General features: G+C 44.0%; 1 protein-coding gene across 1 annotated transcript; it reads left to right on the top strand.

Annotated features, from left to right (window-relative positions):
- Nucleotides 1-676: 676 nt before the first annotated feature.
- Mrps5 (mitochondrial ribosomal protein S5) lies at nucleotides 677-19,602 on the top strand. Its single transcript, XM_055616273.1, has 12 exons — nucleotides 677-771; nucleotides 6,408-6,494; nucleotides 7,700-7,837; nucleotides 10,459-10,584; nucleotides 11,676-11,909; nucleotides 12,876-12,910; nucleotides 14,235-14,325; nucleotides 15,959-16,005; nucleotides 16,750-16,807; nucleotides 17,063-17,125; nucleotides 18,298-18,434; nucleotides 19,266-19,602. Exons 1-12 carry the CDS (start codon nucleotides 714-716, stop codon nucleotides 19,488-19,490), a joined length of 1,299 nt encoding a protein of 432 aa, XP_055472248.1. The 5' UTR covers nucleotides 677-713; the 3' UTR covers nucleotides 19,491-19,602.
- Nucleotides 19,603-20,158: the final 556 nt, after the last annotated feature.

The following is a 20,158-nucleotide window of genomic DNA, read 5'->3' as shown; positions in this document are numbered from 1 at the left end:
CGCCTTTAATTCCAGCACTCGGGAGGCAGAGGCAGGCGGATCTCTGTGAGTTTGAGGCCAGCCTAGTCTACGAGAAGAGTCTAGGACAGCGAAGGCTATTACACAAAGAAACCCTGTTTCAAAAAAACAAAAAACAAAACCAAAAACAAACAAACAAACAAAAAAACAAAACAAAAATATGGCTTAGGGCTGGAACATGGTGTTTGAACAACCGCTACCATGAATAGGCAAATGCCTCTGAAATCAAAGGCAACATAATATTTAATAAACTTTAGACTTTTACAGAGTTTGATACGAACTTCCCAAACTTTTGTCTCATTCACCCCCTGGATCCTTCCTGCTGTTCCCGGACCCTTTTCCCGGCTCCGCAGATTTGGCTTTCCTATGACAGGACAACCGGTGGTTGTACCTGACGATTTGGCTACTATCTTGAGGAAGGAGTCAGAGCTAGCCCCGCCCTCTCTCCGCCCCTGCCTGGGGTCCTAGCGCGAGGACCCCATAGAGCTGTCCGTGGCTGAGCCTGACTCAGTTGTCTTTGTGGTCTATGTGGACAGTCTCCCGACCCCCATGTCCGCTGACTAGTATTCCTCGCGTCTCAGCACACCTCCTTGCGCTAATGTTTAACGTCTGGCGAGGCGCGGCCACGGCCGGTTGCGACAGGCGGTGGAGAAGGCGGTCCCAGAGACCGGCAGCGTCGCCGCTCCGGCTGCAGCATGGCGGCGGCCGTGCGCGCGGCGGGCTGTCTCTCTGCCCTCTGTACCGTGCCGGCAGGTAAGCGCTTGGATGCGGACCGTAAGCGTGCACGAGCAGGGGTCTTCCCTTCGGGTCTGAGGGGTCCCGGCTCGAGGGCCGCGAGGAGTCACTGGGCCCCTGATCCAGGACTCTCAGTCGGCTCTGGCGGGCTGTGTGACCTTGCGCACCTCTTTCCCTCTCTGAGATTACAGCGGGTGAATGGGCCCTGTGCTTCCAGCCAGGGAAACTGCTCGCGCCCACTCGGTGAGGGGGAGCGGATGTAGCAAGCGTCCCTGTGGTTCGTAGGATGATGTCAGTCTCGCCTTCGAGCCTGAGCAACGAAGCTCAACACTAACAGGACCGCTCTCTTGCCGAGTCTGTTAGATTAACTAGCTGTCATTTTAGCTTCCGGGCCGATCCGTTTGCCAGAAGGTACTTTGGCTGTCACCGTCTTGCTCCCGCCCTGCTCAGCTGTGTGCCGATCCCTAGCATAGTGTTGGCCTGTAGGAATGGCTTCGCGATGGACAGTGTGCTGCTTTATTAGGCCCACGGCGCAGGTCCTGAAAGTTCCTTTTGTTGCAAATATTTGACCTGAAATCACTTGGTGGGACCTGTGGCTGGAGCCTCCGTTTGTTTTGCCGGCGTTGAAACTATCTCCTTAAGGCCTATGTAAATAATGAGTTGTTGCTTTCTGTCACAAGCGCCTACCCTGTGCCAGAAACGGTCTTAAGCTATTTATGATTTTATTCCTCCATTTCCTCCTCACCAGTGCCTTGATGATTCTGTTGTGTTCTCATACCACCCCCACCCGCCTTTGTTTTTGAGAGAAAGTGTCACTGTGGTCTCCCAATTTATAAGACTCCTATATCTGCTCTTAAACGCCGGAGTTACCGTTGTTTACTGTCAGACTCTGCCTCCTTATTCTTGTTTTATAGATGAGGGAATTACAGCACACAGAGACGAGAAAATTGCCCATAGATTAAGATTTAAAGTTTAACACCCATAATAACTTGCTTCATTCAAGTCCTGTCCCTGACCCCGCTCCCCTGCCCGTGTAACTCCCCCTCTTTTTCTTTTTGGTAGCAGCTTTATTGACTTATAAATTAGTACCATAAAATTCAACTATCTGAAGTGTATACTTGAGCATTTTTTTTTTTTTTAGTATTTTTGTAGACCAGTGCATCTGCCATCACAGTTAGTTTTAGAACATTTTCATCACTTCAAAAGAAAAAAAAACAACTACTGCTTAACTCTTGCCTCCACCTCCCCCATCTCTCACTAGTGCTCAACACTATGTAGCCACGGCTCTATTTCCCATCTGGCTATAGCTTGCCTGTTTCAGACTTTTTTTTTTTTTTTTTTTTTTTTTTTTTAATAAATAGAATCAAAAGATAGCTGGTCTCTGTGACTGGCTTCTGCCGGTAATGCAGTGTTTGCCAGGATTTGATCATGCTGTGACATTCCAGTCCCATGTTGCTTGTGACCCAATAATACTCTTGTGTCAATATGCTACAATTTGTTTATCCATGAACATTTGAATGCTGTGTTTTTGTCTGTGTCCATAGCCGTCCTCTGTGTATTTCCTGAGAGTGGAATTGCTGGTTAAAGTGATAGCTCCATGTTTAACTAAGGTACTGCCAGGTATTTGTGCCATATTCCAGCCCCACCAGCCCTGTGGAGGGGTTTAGTTTCTCTTTGCCAGCACTTGTTATTATCTGTTGTGTTCAGATAGCCAAGCTAGTAGTATGGCAGTGTACTAACTTTGTGGTTTGTGGTTTTGATTTTTTTTTTATTTTTATTACATATACAATGTTCTGCATGCCAGAAGAGGGCACCAGCTCTCATTATAGATGGTTGTGAGCCACCATGTAGTTGCTGGGAATTGAACTCAGGACTTCTGGAAGAGCAGAGTGGTTAAGTGCTCTTAACCACTGAGCCACCTCTCCAGCCCCGTGGATTTGATTTCTAATGAGCCTGTTTTCATATGCTTATTAGCCATTTGTGTATGTTCTTGAAGAAATGTCTTTTCAAATCTTTTGTCTCTTTGTGTGTGTGTGTGTGTGTGTGTGTGTGTGTGTGTACACTGAGAATGCCAGTCTGTGGCCTGAGGGTGGCTGTGAGTGTGGCCCAGTACAAAATTGTAAACTTTTTAAAAACATTGTAAGATTTGTGTATATGTATGTGTATTAAAGTAGCTTTTATTTGCCTGATGTAATTGTCATCTCAGAGGCTTACTCCCTCGTTCTGCTAACCTAGGCCTAGTCCTGGAGGCTTCTAACCTCCCTACAGTCTTTTCTAGGCTTAGAATGTTTCAGCCTCTGAAACTTACTGCTGAATAAGCTCACCCTGTCTAGCTCTTTCTGAACTCTGGCTTGCTGGTTCGACTCAGTTGTACTGGCTCAAACTCCTCTCCTAGCTGACTGATTCAGTCTGGCTTTTCTCTCACCTTCTGACTGAATTGCTCTGTTTGACAATATGTTCTAATCTTCTGGCTCCTTTTCATTCTCTGGCTTGTTCTGTTTTCACCTGTGTTTATCTTGTTCTCTCTTCAACCTGTCTCTAAAACTCTCCTGGTAAAAAACTGCCTCGATTCCCCCTACTGCCATAAATACAACTCCACTGCTCTGCCTCTCAACCCACTGATTCAACCAACTTACTGAATAGAACTCAGAGACTCAGAGATCTGCATGCCTCTGTCTCCTAAGTGCTGGGACTAAATGCATGTACCATTTGAGAAGCTGAGGCACTATCATTTGTACATGATATGTACTATCATGCCTGGATCTAAGCTTTTCTTTACCTTAAACTTGCTCTATACCAGGCTGGCCTTGAACTCAGAGATCTGCTTGCTTCTGTCTCCTGGGATTAAACTCGAGGCTGTATGCATTCCAGCCAGATCACACAGACGTATAAGGTCTTTGGACATGATCTCTTGCCAGAGCAGCTACGTTCTGAATTAAAATCCCCCCTTCCGTGTGTGTGTGTGTGTGTGTGTGTGTGTGTGTGTGTGTAACTTGATTGTGTGCTTCTTGACCATGAACTCTGTAGATTAAAGGTCTGTGTCATGTTAAGCCAAGGTTGGACACCCCTGCTATCATCTTGTGCCTGCTAGGCAAGTGCTGTACCACTGGGCTTTAAGCACCCATGTTTGAAGACGTGGTACCTATCTGTGGAACAGTTTGGGAAGGTTAGGAGTCGGAACCTTGCTGGAGAAAGTGGGTCATCAGAAGTGGTCTGTGAAGCTGTATAGTCTGCCCCCACTTCCTGATCACCTGCTTCCTGGGTGTGGATGAGAGGTCCTGCCATATTGTCTGTGTTTGCTGCCATGTCTCCTCCACGTTGGATTGTATCTGGGATTGTGTGCTGAACAAAAAGAACCCTTTTTCCCTTGAGTTGCTTATGCCAGGATGTTTTATCACAGAAACAAGAAGTAAATTTTTTTTTTTTTTTTTTTGAGACATGTCTCAATAACTTGCCCAGGCTGTTACTGAAATCACTCTCTAGCCCGTGCTGGGCTTGAACTTTTCAGCCTCTCTAATAGCTGGTCTGTGAGCCTGCTTTTTGTCCACTTTTCAGTTGGGTTGACCTTTTTATTATTGCATTGGAGGACTTCTTTGCATTTTCTAGATATAGGTTTCATGTCAGATATATAATTTGCAAGGAAAAAAAGTATTTTTTTTTTTTTTTTTTTTGAGACAGACTCAAATTGTGTAGTCCTGGCTAGCTTGGAACTCACTATGTAGACCAGGTTGGCCTCGAATTCACAGAGATCAGCCTGTCTCTGCTTCTAGACTGGGATAAAAGGTATTTGTCACACCTGGCTCATGAAGAAACATTTTTTATCCCATATTGCATGTTGATTTTTTAAGTCCCCCACAAGGTTCTCACTATGAATGTGGTCTAGCCTCAGATTCACAATGATTCTCCTGCCTCAGCTTCTCAAATGCTGATATTGTAGATTTGTACCACTATACCTGACATTAATAGTGTTCTTTGAAACATAAATTTTTGTCTGTGAGAATCCAGATCCTAGTGCATGCTAGGCAAATGCTCTACTACCTAGCTGTTTTCTAGCCTTGAAACACAACACATTTGAAATTTTGATGGTCTCATTTATCTATGTTTTTTTCCTCTTTCTCTTTTGGTAGGGGGTGCTTTTGGTGTTATATGTAAGAAACCACTGCCAAATCCATGGTTGTGATCTTTTATGTTTTCTTTTAAGAGTTTTATAGTTTCGACTATTGCCCTTGGCCAATTTGGGGGTTAGTTTTTATATATGATCTGAGGTAGAGCTGCAACTTCATTCACCCGCCTGTTACTGCCCAATTGTCTCCATGCATCAGTGTCCTCACCACTGCTGTCAGAGCCTGTTCTAGAACACACTAACTGAAGGTTGGAGGACAACCAGAGGGAGCAGGAGTGGGGATCTGGGAGGCTTCACCTGAGCTGATGTGAACAAGACACTTTCTTCTGGGGAGAAACAACACACAAGCTTTATTCACCTCAGCTAGGGAACCGCAAGAGAATGCCATGATGATTCTCCCAAAGTCTACCTCAGCGAATCAGTGAGTTCTCCTGGGATTGTTTGCAGGAGTATGTGTAAGGAGTTACCAACAGGAACAAGCATACTCAAACGCAGCTGCATTGGTGACAAGCCCACTCTGACGCAGCTCATGAAAGCTGCATTACCAGAGCTCTTTGCAGGACTTGCGTGCCCCTCAGCAACCAAGAATCTCCAGGCAACTCTGTTGGTCAGAGCCCTGTCCCCAGCAGCTGTTTACTGTTCTTACTGTCTTGTGGTGAGGTCCTTGTGAATCTTACATGTTTCTGCCTTCTTGTCACCTGAAGTGCCTCTATTATTCCTGCACTCTCATGAGCCTCTCCCTCTTTCCTGAAGGGAGGATTTCTATTCTAAGGAAGTTACTGAACACCTTGTGCCAGCGAGCCGGGAGAAACAAGTCTGCCAGAGCAGGGTCAGTTCAGACCTAACTACAGATCTGGCAAGCTTAGAGGGAGAATGTAGGAGAGAGGGACATCAGGAGACCAGACTGGAAGCCTGGGCCATGTGGCCAGCCTGCAGGATGTGCTGAGGGATTGTTTTACTCATTTTTTGACACAGGGTCTCATTTACCTAAGCTGATCTTGAACTTGCTATGGAGCCTAAGCTGACCTTGATTCCAGATCCTTTTCTCTCCATTGAGTCCTGGGTTTGTAAACACAGTTTATGCTGAAGATGTTTTACTTTGTTTTTTAGCAGACGAGGGAACCAAAGAAGAACCTGTCAGGGCTTTGACGTGCCTCTGTCTGATATGTTGGAAAGATGTTGAGTTAGAGAGGGCAGGAGTGAAACCTGCTAGGAGATGAGTTATCCTGTGCCTGACCAATGAGGAGGCATTAGCAAAGAAGGACCGGCAGGGACAGCACAGGGTACAGGTGACAGATGGGTTGGCATCCGAGGACATTTCATGAGACTTGGAAACTGGGTGGGTTGGAGATGAAGGGTAGAGATGAGATGCCATGCTACTTGGCAAGTGGCCGTGGAGCCCTGAGATGGCTTACTCATTTGCCTTAATCCTGTTCTGTAGGTGTCAATATCTCATGGGCATTACTGCTTAAAATGCCCCTTTTCATGTAGGAAAGTATCTTAAACATACCCTTTTCCTCCCAATTTACAGGTCATTTCCTGTCTAGGCAGCTATCTTTAAACACCTTTCCAGCAGCAGCTGCTTCCTTTTTGGCAGTGAAGACAGCTCTTAGCCACGGTAAGGTTCTACCACCTCTCTGTTCTTCTTTTTTTTTTTTTTTAATATTCTTTAAAAATTTATTTATTTGTGTATGTTTTTTTTTGTTTTTTAATGTTTTTAATGTAATTTGTTTGTTTTGTTTTTTAATCTATCCACATGTATACCTACATGCCAGAAGAGGGCATCAGATCCTTTTATAGATGGTGGTGAACCACCATGTGGTTGCTGGGAATTGAACTCAGGACCAGTGTTCTTAACTGCTGAACTATTTCACCAGCCCACATCTCTGTTATTTTAAGATTTATTTACTATAGAGTAGTTCTGTTACAGGGGCTTTGGGTGAAGGTGGCCATCTAGGGCGCTGCCAAAGCTTTCATATCTACTGATACATGCACTAATTTTCTTCCCCAGGGTCAGCTGTAGTTATAGCGTCTTGTATGTGCTTTTGGGGTGTGCAAGACATACTCATAGTCACACCTGTTCTGTTTTTAAACATGAGACAGGGTACTCTGCACACTGGTGTTTTGCTCTGCTGGGACATTTGCGGATCATTGCACACTCCCTGGCTCACATGGCAGAGGGCGCTATCTTTCCACAGTAGGCTGTGCGCTGGTGGATGCTGCATCCATTGTTTGGAGGAGAAGCAGCTTCTCTGACTAGCATGGCCATTTAGATTATTTTGTTTTGAAGATGTCTTGAAATTTGATTTTTGTAAAAAATAGGCTTCTTTTAGTTAAGTCTGTGTGTCTTCATCAGGTGGAGTGTGGGTATGTCCTCATGTGTGCAGGTACCTAAGGAGGCCAGAAGCATAGGTTCCTCAGAGGAACAGTTATAGGTGCTTGTGAGACATCTGAAATGGGTGCTGGGAACCAAACCTGGGTTCTTCTTGAGAGCAATACATGCTCTTAACTGCTGAGCCATCTCCCTAGCCCCAAAAAATTCTTACAAGATGTGTGTGAGTATATATTATGTATATATTACTCTGATTCTGCCACATGTGTGGAAGTCAGAGGACGGTTTGTAAGAGCTGGCTTTCTCCTTTTACCACTTGTGTTTCTGAGGGCAAATTCAGTTGTCGGGCTTGGCAGCAAGTGCCTTTAACTGCCCAACCATCTCAACAGCCCTTACTGCCTTGTTTTTATTAGTATGAATATTCAGCCCTAGCAGTGTTTCTCTACAGCCAGGGGTGATCTAACACAAAGTTTTATTCTACCTGCCTGTAGGTTCTTTGTTACCAAGGGGAACAAGGCACAACCATTGTCTGGCCAGCTTGAGCCATGCACTGCAGTCACAGTGCTGTATTTCCTGTCCCAGCAACTGGACAGGCCAGCAGTACAGACCCTACAGCTTCTTCACCAAATGTGAGTAGAATGATAAACTTCTCTTTTCATGGAGCCAGATAACAGAAGGTGCTTGTGCTTTCGTTTGTCTTCTTTCTTAAACATTTTATAATAGCTGGTTATGACTAGTTTATAATATCTGGTTAAAATAAAGCATTCCTTAAAATACCCCCTAGAATTACCTACATATTATCAGTTGTACAATTGATAACAAGTTTACTTTGAAGGCTAGGGAGTGTAGCTCAGCAGTGGAACATTTGTCTAGCAAATGTAAGGTTCTTCATTTGGAACACTTGAGGTCTAAGTAGTATTGGATCATGGCCAAATACCCTGCTGATTTAGAGCCCTGCCAGAAAAAAAAAGATACATTGGTGCTCTCTTTTTCTGGCCCCTCCTAGGCAGTTGACTGTGTCACGATGAAGCTCACTGCCTCCTTTCTAACCATTGGCTGTCAAAGCTCATTGAAGTGGGTAATGAACGCCAAGCTTTGTACTTTCTGTGAGAAGCACTTGGTCACAGAGGTAGCTGCGGATGCTCTGGGTGAAAAGTGGAAGGATTTTGTGGTCCGAATTAGTGTTGGGAATGACAAACAAGGTTTTTCCGTGAAGCAGGGTCTTGACCCACAAGAGCTCACCTGGTATCGATCGAGTCAAGGGCATCCTTGTTATGACCAAGGAGAACTGGAGAGGAGTAGTGCAGGTGTGTTAGAGCGTGCTCTGTGGATGCCAGTCTGGGTGGGTCCTTGTTAAAAATAGTAGAGAAGGGGATTCCTGGACTGTTGTAGTAAATAAAATTGGTGTTTAGCTCTATATTATTTATTATTTGCCCTATGATTACCACAGCGGCATTATTTAACCCGCTACCACAAATAAGACAGAGACACCTGTTAAATTTTATAATTGCCTTATTCACCTAAGGCTGGGCAGTATTTCACCTACACCGTCTCAGTAACCTCACCATCCACCTCAGCCCCATCCAGTGCCATCTGCCTTAACCATTCTATTTGGGCTACCTTCCTTCCATAAATAAATAAATACTTGCTTTTATTCTTCATCTGGGCCTTTCCATGGCATTATTGGAGTTCTTCCTCTTGGCCCACACATGGTTCCTTCTCCAGCTAACCCGTTGAGGCATCCTCCTTCCTCCTTTCTTCTTGTCCATCTGTCTCCTGTGATTACCTTAGCCACACCTACCCCATTCTGCCCTGCCCAGGTTTTAGGCCTTTAATCAACCAGTCCAGGTATAATGTCTTAGGCAGGTTTACACAACAAGGGTCGGTTTATTCAGGCATTAACCAGATCTTGAGGGCCAGTAATTACCATCAAAATACCAGCATCAGACCAACTCCCAACACTGGACTGACAGAGACTCTTGCCCTCAGCTGTTGAGGTCCAGAAGAACTCACAGGAAATGAAAGCTTTTCAGTCTGTAAAGAAACCCACAATATGTTGTCAGAAAGCCTTAAACAAGAAGAAGCCCAAGACCATCTTGTTACTTCAGGTGTCCTGCAACACAAATGCTGACATGTTGCTCTGAAGAAACAACACACTAAGAAAAACGAGGAGGAGGCTGCAGAATACACTAAACTTTTGACCAAGAGAAGGAAGGGAGCCAAAGAAAAATACCCAGAACAGACTGTCAAGAGACGTAGGCTGTCTTTGCTAAGAACTTCTACTTTTGAGTCCAGTCAAAAATAAGTCTAGTTTCAGAGTAACAAACAAATGATCAGATTTTCAGATCTTAAAGCAAAACGAAACAAAACACCCAAACCAATCTACTGGCTCCGTTTAGTTGTGCCTTTTAGCTGAGGAGGTAGACTAATCAGGGAAAGGTAATTTTAAGTAGCATTATTTTTGGATACTATCCCTATTTACAATAGTGTCACTGGCCTGGAACTCATTTGTTAGGCTGGCCAGCAAGCCCCAGAGAGTCACCTTGTCTTCTCTCCTGTGCTGGGATTGCAAGCATGTGCTACCATACCTGGCTGTTTTCACATGGTTCTGTGATCAGAGGTGTGCCCTGTGCTTGCAAGGTGCTTGCACTTTACCCACTAAACCATCTTCCCTTCCCTGGCTTCATTTTTATTATTATTATATAAGTTGATAATGGAATAAAATCTAGTTATAAAATAGTTGGTGAACTTGGAAAGATGAAATTTAAACACAATGCTTCTTCAAGTTCATGCTTAAATTCCTGCTGACTTTCCTCGGTGATGGACTGTGAATGGAACTGTGAGCCACACACAGGTGCTCCTCTCCTTCGGTGGTTTTGGTCAGAGTGATTTATCACAGCCACAAAGACTAACCTGGGATAATAGAATACTTATTACTCCAGTGGAGATGTTACTGTGGAGGCAAGAAAACAGGGAAACAGTTTAAGTCATAGCTGACCAGATGTCAGAAAAACAGGCCTGCTGGTAGGGACCTGGACTCGGGGTCGGCTGTCTTTTGTGAAGAGTAAAAGTATCATACTTTTCCACATGTGAATGTGTGGTGCGCAAACAGAGTGGCTTTTTGTTCTTCTAATGTCACTGCAGAGGTGTACATGAATTGGCTTCTTCTGGCCGTTTTATTCAACAGGAGACCTTAGATGATTGCTTTAAGAGTGCAGAATTTAAAGCAGCAAACTCTGTTTCATTGCAGTGACTGCAGAAGAACTCTGGAAAGGTGCGTTAGCAGAGACTGGCGCTGGAGCAAGAAAAGGCAGAGGCAAAAGAACAAAGAGAAAGAAGAAAAAGGATTTGAACAGAGGCCAGATCATTGGTGAAGGTAAACTTAAACATCTAATCTCCTGTTTTGTATATCCCAGGCTGGCCTTGAACTCATGATCTTTCTGCCTAAGCCTCCCTGGAACTAGGATTAGACACTTGTGCCAGAACTCCCAGCTAATGTGCTGACCTTTGTATAAAATGTATATCTAGTATATCTTGTCAGGTAAAAAAAATGCAAGGATTGTAGAGGACATTGAATGTCTCCTTTCAGTCGCCTCTAGTCCTGTTGCCTCCTCCTGTCTTGTTTTGTTAAGTTTCCTTTAATATTTTTCAATGCTTTTATATAAATGCCTTTCTGAAGATAATTTAATTATTCTGTGTGCTCTGCAGTGGAGCTGTCACCTTGACATACTCTGGAGTCACCTGGGAAGAGCCTCAGGGAGGGGTTGTCTAGGTCAAGTTGGCCTTTGGGCATGTTTATGAGGGACAGTCTTGATTTTGTCAATTGACACAGGAAGACAGTCTAAAAGTAGGAGGCACTGTTCTAGGAGTTTGGGTCTGGGGCTGTATCACAAAGGAGAGAGTGAGCTCTCTCTGCTCTTGACTGTGGTTGTGGCTAGCTGCCTTGTTCAGTGGTGGATGGGAACCTGGAACTGTGAGTCAACATAAAATCTTCTAAATTGCTCTTGTCAGAGTATTTATCATAGTAGAAAAGGAAGTTAGGATATGCTGTCTTAAATTTTGCTTCAGTAGTTGTTCAGTAGTAGGTCTAGGAAATCAGTCCACATCAGGCCTTAGAAAGTGACTTCTCTTTGGATTTCATGCAGAATATCCTACATACCAGCTGTGCCATTTGGCCTGAACACTTAGGACAGTGCAGTTTCGGCTTTTGCAGTAATAGTTCAGTGGATATGCTTATCTATGCCCTGTATGCCTTGTCCTGATATGAGAGTCTTGCTTTAGGTGGTAAGGATTGCAGTGATTTAGCCCGCACACATTTACAATTTTGACAGCACAAAGTGGCATGCTGAGCAATCATGTTATTTAAGCTGAACCAACCTGGGTTATCTGTTCATATCTTGTTTGGCGTTTTGATACTGGAAAAATGAATCTTCAAACTCTTATCTATGAATATTTTTAAATCTTCAGGGCGTTCTGGCTTTCTGTGGCCTGGTCTGAATGTACCTCTTATGCGAAGTGGAGTAGTCCAGAACATTGGCCAAAGAAGCAAAGAAGAACAGGAGAAGGTGGAGGCCAACATGGCCCAGCAGAGAGAGGAGTGGGACCGGAAGAGGAAGATCAAAGTTAAACGGGAACGTGGTTGGAGTGGACACACATGGGGCGGTGTCAGCATTGGTCCCCCAGACCCGGGACCCAATGGAGGTAGCTGAGTTCCCATCTTACTTGCCTTGTGACAGGGCTAGGGTGCTTTTTGAAATAATTTTATTTACTGTTTAGGTTTCTTTTTTCCTGTAAAGGGCTTGAGCATCTTTGGATTACTTACAACGTTATTGTCCAAATTGTATTGTAAGGAACACAACCAAAAAGTGTGGATAGAATTTTCTATAATAAGTTAAGCTCATGTAGTTACTCTAACTAAACTCAGTAGTTTTTGTTTTTGTTTTTTTAAAGGAAATAAGAGACATGCTTCAGGGTGAGTGGGAGGGGATGAGGAAGGAGAATGAGGGTGATTCTGATGAAAGTAACATTACACACATGTAAAAATGTCAAAGAATAAAAAGAATATTTTGAAAAGTTAAAAAACAGAGTGTGGAGAATGAGGTACAAAACCACCATAGCTGAGGGTCTTGGCAGAACTAGAGACTGTGAGTTTTAAATGACTGAGTGTGTAATTCTTTGAATTCTGTCCAGCCATGCCCATTAGTCGGGGTGTGGCCAGAAAGCTGTCCTGATTCAGGAAAGGGAGTGTGGGAAGAAGGTTGGGGAGTTTGGAAAGTGATGGGCTTTACTGTCTTGGCCCAATGGCAAATGGTATTCAAAGCTCTGGAGGGCTCTTAGAGCTGATAAGGCAGAGCACTGGAGATGGGAGAGGGTGATCCAGTTCGTAAGTCCAGAGTTAGAACAATCTGTTGAGGATAGGGGACCAGGACATGGCATTGACAGGGGTACCAGAGAACCCGAGATTTTTAACATTAGAGTCTGTGATGGGGCTGGGATGTAGCTCATTGGTGGAAGGCTTGTCTAAACAAACACGAGGCCCTGGGTTTGTTCCTCATTAATAACCCCCAACAAAGCAAAATATCTGTGAATGTGCCTATGTTGAAAAATACTTTCATGTGTTACTACTACAGACTCATTTATCTTTATGCTTTGTCTTTCTTCTTATAGAAACATATGAAGACTTCGATACCAGGGTTCTCGAGGTAGGCACACAGAATTAAGTACCCTGCCAAGTCTCTCGGGAGGTTAGGTTGTGAGGAGTAGGGCTGGGGCAAAAGAACTGGAGAGAAAAGCTTTCGATGGTGGCCGTCTCTCAGATGCAGAGCTGATTTGGGTAAGGAAATAATGAAATAATGAAACTTCCTGTTAAGTTACTTAGTATTGCCTTGTTTCCCTTCAGCGTCCAAATTGAGAACTCATGACAAGACAACTTCATCAGTTGTTTAATAACAGATTTGGAGCTTATGTGTATATCCTTCCATTCTAAAAGCTCAAGAAGGGTTAGTTTATCACTGAGTTAAAAACCAATCAGATCCAGCACTCAGTTTGAGGGACTTGGGTGAGGTGGAGCATGAAGGTGGTTGTCTGGTTTTGCTGGAGATGAGCTCTGGGCTCGTGCCAGCCCTTGAACTGAATCCCCGATGAGATGAACTTCCAGAGCACACTCTAGGATAGTCACTGCCCTCGGCCTAGCACTGCACACTTTCTGTGCAGTAGCCTGGGAAGCAGCCACCTGAGCGGGAACTGGGCGGAGCATGCCTCTGTCCTGCCAGGCACAGCGTGTCCATCAGTATTGCTGTCATTATCCAAAAGTAGAGATTTTGAAAGCAAACTTCGATTATGTTGATAGTTTCCTGTATGATAATCCACAAGAGCAGATGCAAGCTCCCTTTTTTCTTTAATTCCATTTTACAGTAAAGGGGCAGCCTGAACCCCGTAAGTGGTTTAGTTAACAGTGTCATAGTTTACAGCCTTTAAAATGTGTCAGATTAAGCCAACCAAACAAACCACCTGCAGATTTCTTTTGTAGTTCATCATAAGCAGGCATTTTCAATCTATTTCCCATTAAGCCTAATCATTACCCATTGACCCAGTCCTATGCAGTTATTTCTGTGTGCTGTGTTTCACCATATGCAGCTAGTTTAACATCTTTGTTGCTGGACTGGCTGTCTCTTATACCATACTGATGAGCCATTCCATTTTAATCCATAGTGTTTTTCTTTCCTGTGGCACCTTCATTAAGGAAAGTGGTTTTGCATAAGTTTCAAATTTCCTTTTCAACATCTCAGTTGAATCCTCCACTAAGCCTGTGAAACAGAAAAAGAAAGTGTTCCTTTCATTCTCTTCCTGAGGAGATGGCCCAGAGGGCAGCTTTGAGAGCCTTTGATGGGAGAAAGTCTGTTTGTCTTACAGCCCTGGAAGGTGCAGTACCCACAGGCTGGGAATGTGACTGGGACAGGGAGGAGTACCACTGGTCTCCTTCAGAATTTTCCTAAGGTGATATTGATGAGACATTTTGTCTTCTAGGTAAGAAACGTTTTCAATATGACAGCGAAAGAGGGAAGAAGGAAGTCGATCCGTGTCCTGGTTGCTGTGGGGAACGGAAATGGGGCTGCAGGTGAAGGGAGTAGTGTGGAAGTTGGGCTTGGCCTGGCCTTGCTGAAAACCTGAGAGTCCATGTTGCTGGCCTGGTCTTTCCAGTCAGTTAAGCTGTTTAGTGGTGTGGGCTCACAGACCCAAATTTTTACCACATAACAAAACCTAATAAATACAGCTTGTACTTTTCCTGGTGGAGGAGTAGGGGAGACTGCTTGCAGTGAGGTCGCTGTCTTTTATATGTTGATAAGAATCACCAGATTGCCTCCCATCATGCCTCTGCCCCTCGTACTGTCAAGCTTCAGAGATTGACAGCATAATGTGAGCATGCTTTGACTTGCATATCTTTAATTAGGAAGTGTGGGCACAATTTTGCATGTTTTTTGACCATGCCATTTTCTTTTTGAGCTTTGTTAGTTCATGTGTTTGGCCCAATTTTTATAAAGTGGTGGTTGTTTGCTTAAACAACCATTAGCATAAACTTTATGTAAGTCGAAGGCATATGTCAGCCCACTGCCTTTCAGATGCTTTGACTGAGTTTTTTTCTTCACAGTGTTAAATGCAGAGATGTTGTAAGCTTTTATATAGCAGACCTGTCACTCTTCCAATTTTGTGCTTTGCTTAAAGAGTCTGTTTTGAGGATTATAAATAAGTCTGCTCATATTTTCCTCTAGGATATCAATGGTTTTGTTTATTTCATTTATCTGAAAATTAGAACTCATGGGAACTCTTTGTCCCGGGTCTCAGGTATCCTGAGTGTCTCGTGTCTTATAGATGATGCTTCTCCTTGTGTAACGTACAAAGTAAATCTTCACTGCAATAATTAATATAGACAGCAGGTGTCAGGAGCTCTCCAAGAACCTATGAAAAGCCTTATTTAAAATAATCATAGGGTGAAGGACAACTGTATGTCTACCCGCTGCTTACAGTCTGTTTCCAAAGGTGTTAGAAATCATTTGCCTGTTAACTTAGGACGTATTTCCTTTTAAGACCTGAGTGCAGGGGCTGGCAAGATAGCTCAAGGGTTAAGAGCATTGCCCTTTCGGAAGACTAGGGTTTGGTTCCCAGTGCTCACATGGCAGCTCACAACTGTTTGTAACTCCAGTGCCAGGGATCTGACACCTCTTCTGACCTCCTTGAACTCCTGTATGCATGTAGTACGTAGACATACAGTATGACACATACACATACAAATATCAATTAATTAATTAATATCTCAGAGCTAGGCGTGGTGTACACTTTTAATCCCAGCACTTAGGAGACAAAGACAGGTGTATCTTTGAATTCAAGGCCAGCCTTGTCCACAGAGTGAGTTCCATGACAGCCAGGGCTACACAGAGAAACCCTGTCTCAGAAAAGCAAATTAAATAAATAAATGAATAACCCATTCTCACTTCACTTCAGAAGAGATTTATTAAAAGCAGTGTAGTGTATTGAATGTTGAATTTTATGAACATATTCAAAAGTAAAATGTTCAGAGCGGACATATGAAGCCCTGTGTTTGTGCTTGCTGGTTATGGGAGCAGCTTTTCTGTGGGTGATGGGAAGATGTAGTGCTTGGAAATACAGTTGGCGCCAAATGCAGTTGGGCTGTGGTGAAAGCATGTTGCATGCAGAGCTGCTTCTGTTCCACATCTTTGCTTTTTCTTTGGAAGGTTTTGCTGTTGGGAAAGCTACTGAGCGGGCAGACGCCTTCAGAAAGGTATGTGCTTTATCTTTCTGCTTGTTTGAGACAGGGTCCTGCTGTGACCGCCAGATACTCCTCCAGAGAATTGCGAGTTCACGTGTATTGCTACAACATCTGGCTACATAGAGTTTTCTTTCTCACATTTAGTAAAAGATAATGAACTATGTGTTAGACAACCTGGGAACCATAAGAAAATAATACCTTGTTCTAGAACCTTCTCAGGCTTGCTGTCAAAGGTTTCTTACCTCATAAGCCATTTCTCACGTGCCTGTTACAGACCTGTCATTGCTGTCTGTTATGAGCCTGCTGTGGGGACTTTCATTCTGAGAGGCTGTTCAGAGGCACTCAGGAGGATCGATAAGTGGAGCAGTGAAATTATGCTTACAGGTTTTATTGTTTTCTTAAGTACTAAAATTTTCATATAGGTGGAATAGCTTGTAATAAAATGTTTTGTAAAAAAATGTTTCTGAACTCCAACAAGAAGCCAGACATGGTGCACACCTCTGTGATCCCAGCACTTTAGGGGCTGAGGAGGGGGATTTAAGTTTGAGCAGAATACATAGCAAAATCCTGACTCAAGAGAAGGTCTCTCTAGAGAGTAGAGCCCTGGCTGTCCTGGAACTCACTATGTAGACTAGGCTGACCTTGAACTCAGAGAGATCTCTGCCTCCTGAGTGCTAGGATTAAAGGTGGGTGCCACAACACGAAGCTATCCAACAAAATATTTAAGAATTCTTTTTCTTTTTCTCTTTTTTATAGGCAAAGAACAGAGCTATTCATTATTTGCATTATATAGAACGATATGAAGACCATACAAGTGAGTGTGGGGCATTTCTTTGGAAGTTTGCAGGAATGTATCTGGTTCAGAATGTCTGGCAAGATATTTTCGTGTTTCTGTTACTCCATTCTTATAAATGCATGGAATATAAAAACAGATCTAACCTGGAGACCAGCATGTTTCCATGCTTGGCCACTGAGTGCTGCTGTTGGGGCAGGAGGTATTGGTTTTTGATATTGCAGAGCTGTTCAACCTCTCACCTGACCCTTCTTGTATGTGTGTTTTTTCCTCCAGTATTCCATGATATTTCATTAAGATTTAAAAGGACACATATCAGCATGAAGAAACAACCCAGAGGTAACTAGCTCACCATTTGTTAAGAGAAATGGAGAGACTGCAGCAGCCGGGTCTTCTGCTCTTTCTGTTCACCTTTCTTGATCTTTTGGTTTTTTTCGAGGCAGTTTCTTCTCTGTGTAGCCTTGCCTGTGCTGAACTTGCTTTGTAGATCAGGCTGGCCTCAAACTCACAGAGATCTACCTGCCCTGGCTCCCCGAGTGCTGGGATTACAGGCGTGTGCTACCTCATCCAGCTACCTTTCTTGAACTTTCGTAGGCATTTTTTTCAGCTGAGGTTCCCTCCACTCTGATGACTCTAGCTTATGTCAAGGTGACAACCACTAAGCTATGTCCCCAGATCTTCCTCCACACCGAGTGCCCATCTTCTGTGAGGTCTCTGCTGAAACACTGGGCATTTGGAAATGGCTCTTCCTGCCTTTTGGAGAATCAGGCAGAGTTTATGCTAGTGACTGTGACTATCCCCGGGGCTGTGATAGTCATCCCCATGGTCCCTGTAGATTCATTTGCATTTCACCTGCAATTCTACAAGCAAAAACTGGTCTCAGATAACCCTGGTCATAGAAATTGCTAAGTGTTTGGGTCTGAGTAGTTCAAACATTTAAAATTTTATTTCAAAGCTTCTAATACAGTTCTGCTAGAGCTGTGGGGTAAAACACCATCACCCTTCACAAAACAAACACTCACATCAACCTGTTAATGCATCAACACTTGCCTCCTGCTTCTCGGCTGTAACTGTTCACTCAGATGCCTGCTGACCCCTTTGTTCCACAGAATGGCTGCCAGCTAGTAGGTGATTGTGTATTTCGGATGTGGCTCTTGACATCACTCAAATCAAACACCCACCACATTTCCTATGGAAAAAGGATGTCAAGACTCCTCTCATATTGTATGAAGTACATTTTGAAGTGGTACTTATTTTGACCTGTTAGATTAATAAAAAATATTGCTAAAAAATTCTTTATTCTTAAAACAACTTTAATTTATCTATGAGAAAAATTCAAATAACATGGCTTCTGTTTGTGGCTTGCATTGCCTTTTTTTGTTGTTGTTGAGAGTGCTGGTTTAGATACGTTTATTCTCTAAATGCAGAGGCTGGAGCGTATGAAAGCCAGCAGAGTGAGTGACACCTGCTGTAGGAGAGCTGTTGGGTGTTTCATTATGATCTTCTTGTAGGTTATGGCCTCCGCTGCCACAGGGCCATTATCACCATTTGCCGTCTCATTGGCATCAAGGACATGTATGCGAAGGTCAGTGGGTCCATGAACATGATGAACCTCACCCGGGGCGTCTTCCATGGACTTAGCCGTCAGGTAAGCTCCTGGGTGGAAATGCTCGTTTGTGTTTCAGGCTCTGCTGCTGTGTGGCCTCCTCCAGGTTTAGAGGGATTCTGCTTTAGAGGGATTCTGATCCAGTCCTGGCCTCAATAAAAAACTGAGGCTCTCACCTCTTAGGAAATACACTCTTGCTTATTAATGGTTATCGGTCCAATTAGCTCAGGTCAGTGTGAACCATTTGTGGGTAACACAAAGACTCATTGTGCTCCTCCCAAATGGAGGGGCCATAGGTGCTTCACCAAATCCAACAGATAGGACTAAGCTAGCAAATGGACTTTCTCTTTTTATTTGGTATTTTCATGTAGTTGAACAACTAGACCAAGTATGTTTTAATGATAGAACAATGTAATTACTGACTTTCTAAATACTGAAGTTTAAACTTGAAGAAGTCCATGAGGCATTTGTTTAAAAGTTACTTTGAGTGGATTGACTATCTGGTGCAGTCATAGAAGCAAAGAGTGTCATGTCCTCTAAGAGGTGGGATCCTGCGTTCTGTCCAGTGGGGCCTGGCTCATGGTCCTTCCACCGCTTATGGAGGGAAAGGTTTGTGACTGCGAGCCCTCTGGCAGCCCTGTGACCTTGGCTTGGTCTTCCTCCATCTGAGCTATTTTGCTGAGGTAAATCTGTATGGACCCACCCTCCCAGTCTCACTGAGGTATTTCTCAAATAAAATGAAATAGTTACTTCACTTCTCTAAGCTCCGAGAGTTCTTGATGCTGGCTTCCTTCCAGTTGACAGGAGCCCTGACCCTCCAAGTTTCAGGTGGCCTTCACAGATCTAATCTGTTCTCCACTTGCTGTTTTCCAGGAAACCCACCAACATCTGGCGGATAAGAAGAGTCTCCATGTGGTGGAGTTCCGGGAGGAATGTGGCCCTCTGCCTATTGTAGTCGCCTCCCCACGGGGGCCCTTGAGTAAGGAGCCGGAGCCTGAGCCCGAGGTTCCCGACACCAAACTGGACTGGGAAGAAGTGAAGGCCATGCAGGGGATGAAGCACTCTGTGTGGTCTGACTTAAAGAGATCCGCCACCTGAGCGCCCGCAGCCCGGGCCAGCCGGTGCCTGGAGGAGGCTGTCCCTCACCTTTTGTTTTCTTAAAGAAATCTAACCGTTTTTCAAATAAATAATTATAGATTTGGTTTGCTGAGCATGTGGTATATAGCCATCGGTATGATGGGAATGTTACGTGCAAATGCCAGGAGGAATTCAGTATTTAAACTAGGAAGTGTGAGTGGAATGGGAGATAGCTAATGGACCCACCAGTAGTGAACGGCACCAGCCATTGCTGCGCTAGCTAACGGTGATGCTTACTCCTGAGTCACCCAAAAGTGAATGTTTTCAGTTTTACGGAGAGTTGAATAGCCTGACTGGCTGAGCCACTGTCAGCCGGTTTCCCCGGCAGCTGCACGTGTTGTGTATGTTCCAGAACTATGGTCCCAGGCTTTCTCCTCACCCTTGGTCGTGTTTCCTGGGCTTTGGGTGGTAGTTATTCTGATGTCTCTAAAGTGGTGTCTCACTCACTGTCACCTTGAGTGCCCTCATTGCCTTGCTAGGCATTCGTGTGTGTTGTGGATGAAATGTCCAGTCAGATCCTTTGCCCACTTAAAAATTTGGGTTATTTGTGTTTTTCTTTTTTTTTTTTTTTAATTTATTTTTATATACATTTGACATACATATATATATATATCTATGTAAGGGAATCA

The sequence above is a fragment of the Psammomys obesus genome, unplaced genomic scaffold, assembly GCF_907164565.1.
Source record: "Psammomys obesus unplaced genomic scaffold, mPsaObe1.curated_primary_1811, whole genome shotgun sequence".
NCBI lineage: Eukaryota > Metazoa > Chordata > Mammalia > Rodentia > Muridae > Psammomys > Psammomys obesus.
This window is presented reverse-complemented; position numbering and strand designations above follow the sequence as displayed.

Bases quoted from the DNA above. Each gene is read 5' to 3' on its own strand.
- Mrps5 (XM_055616273.1), top strand. From the start codon at position 714: ATGGCGGCGGCCGTGCGCGCGGCGGGCTGTCTCTCTGCCCTCTGTACC. The intron at 10,585-11,675 runs GTAAACTTAAAC...TTAAATCTTCAG, and splicing joins AGGCCAGATCATTGGTGAAG to GGCGTTCTGGCTTTCTGTGG. The intron at 12,911-14,234 runs GTAGGCACACAG...TTTGTCTTCTAG, and splicing joins TCGATACCAGGGTTCTCGAG to GTAAGAAACGTTTTCAATAT.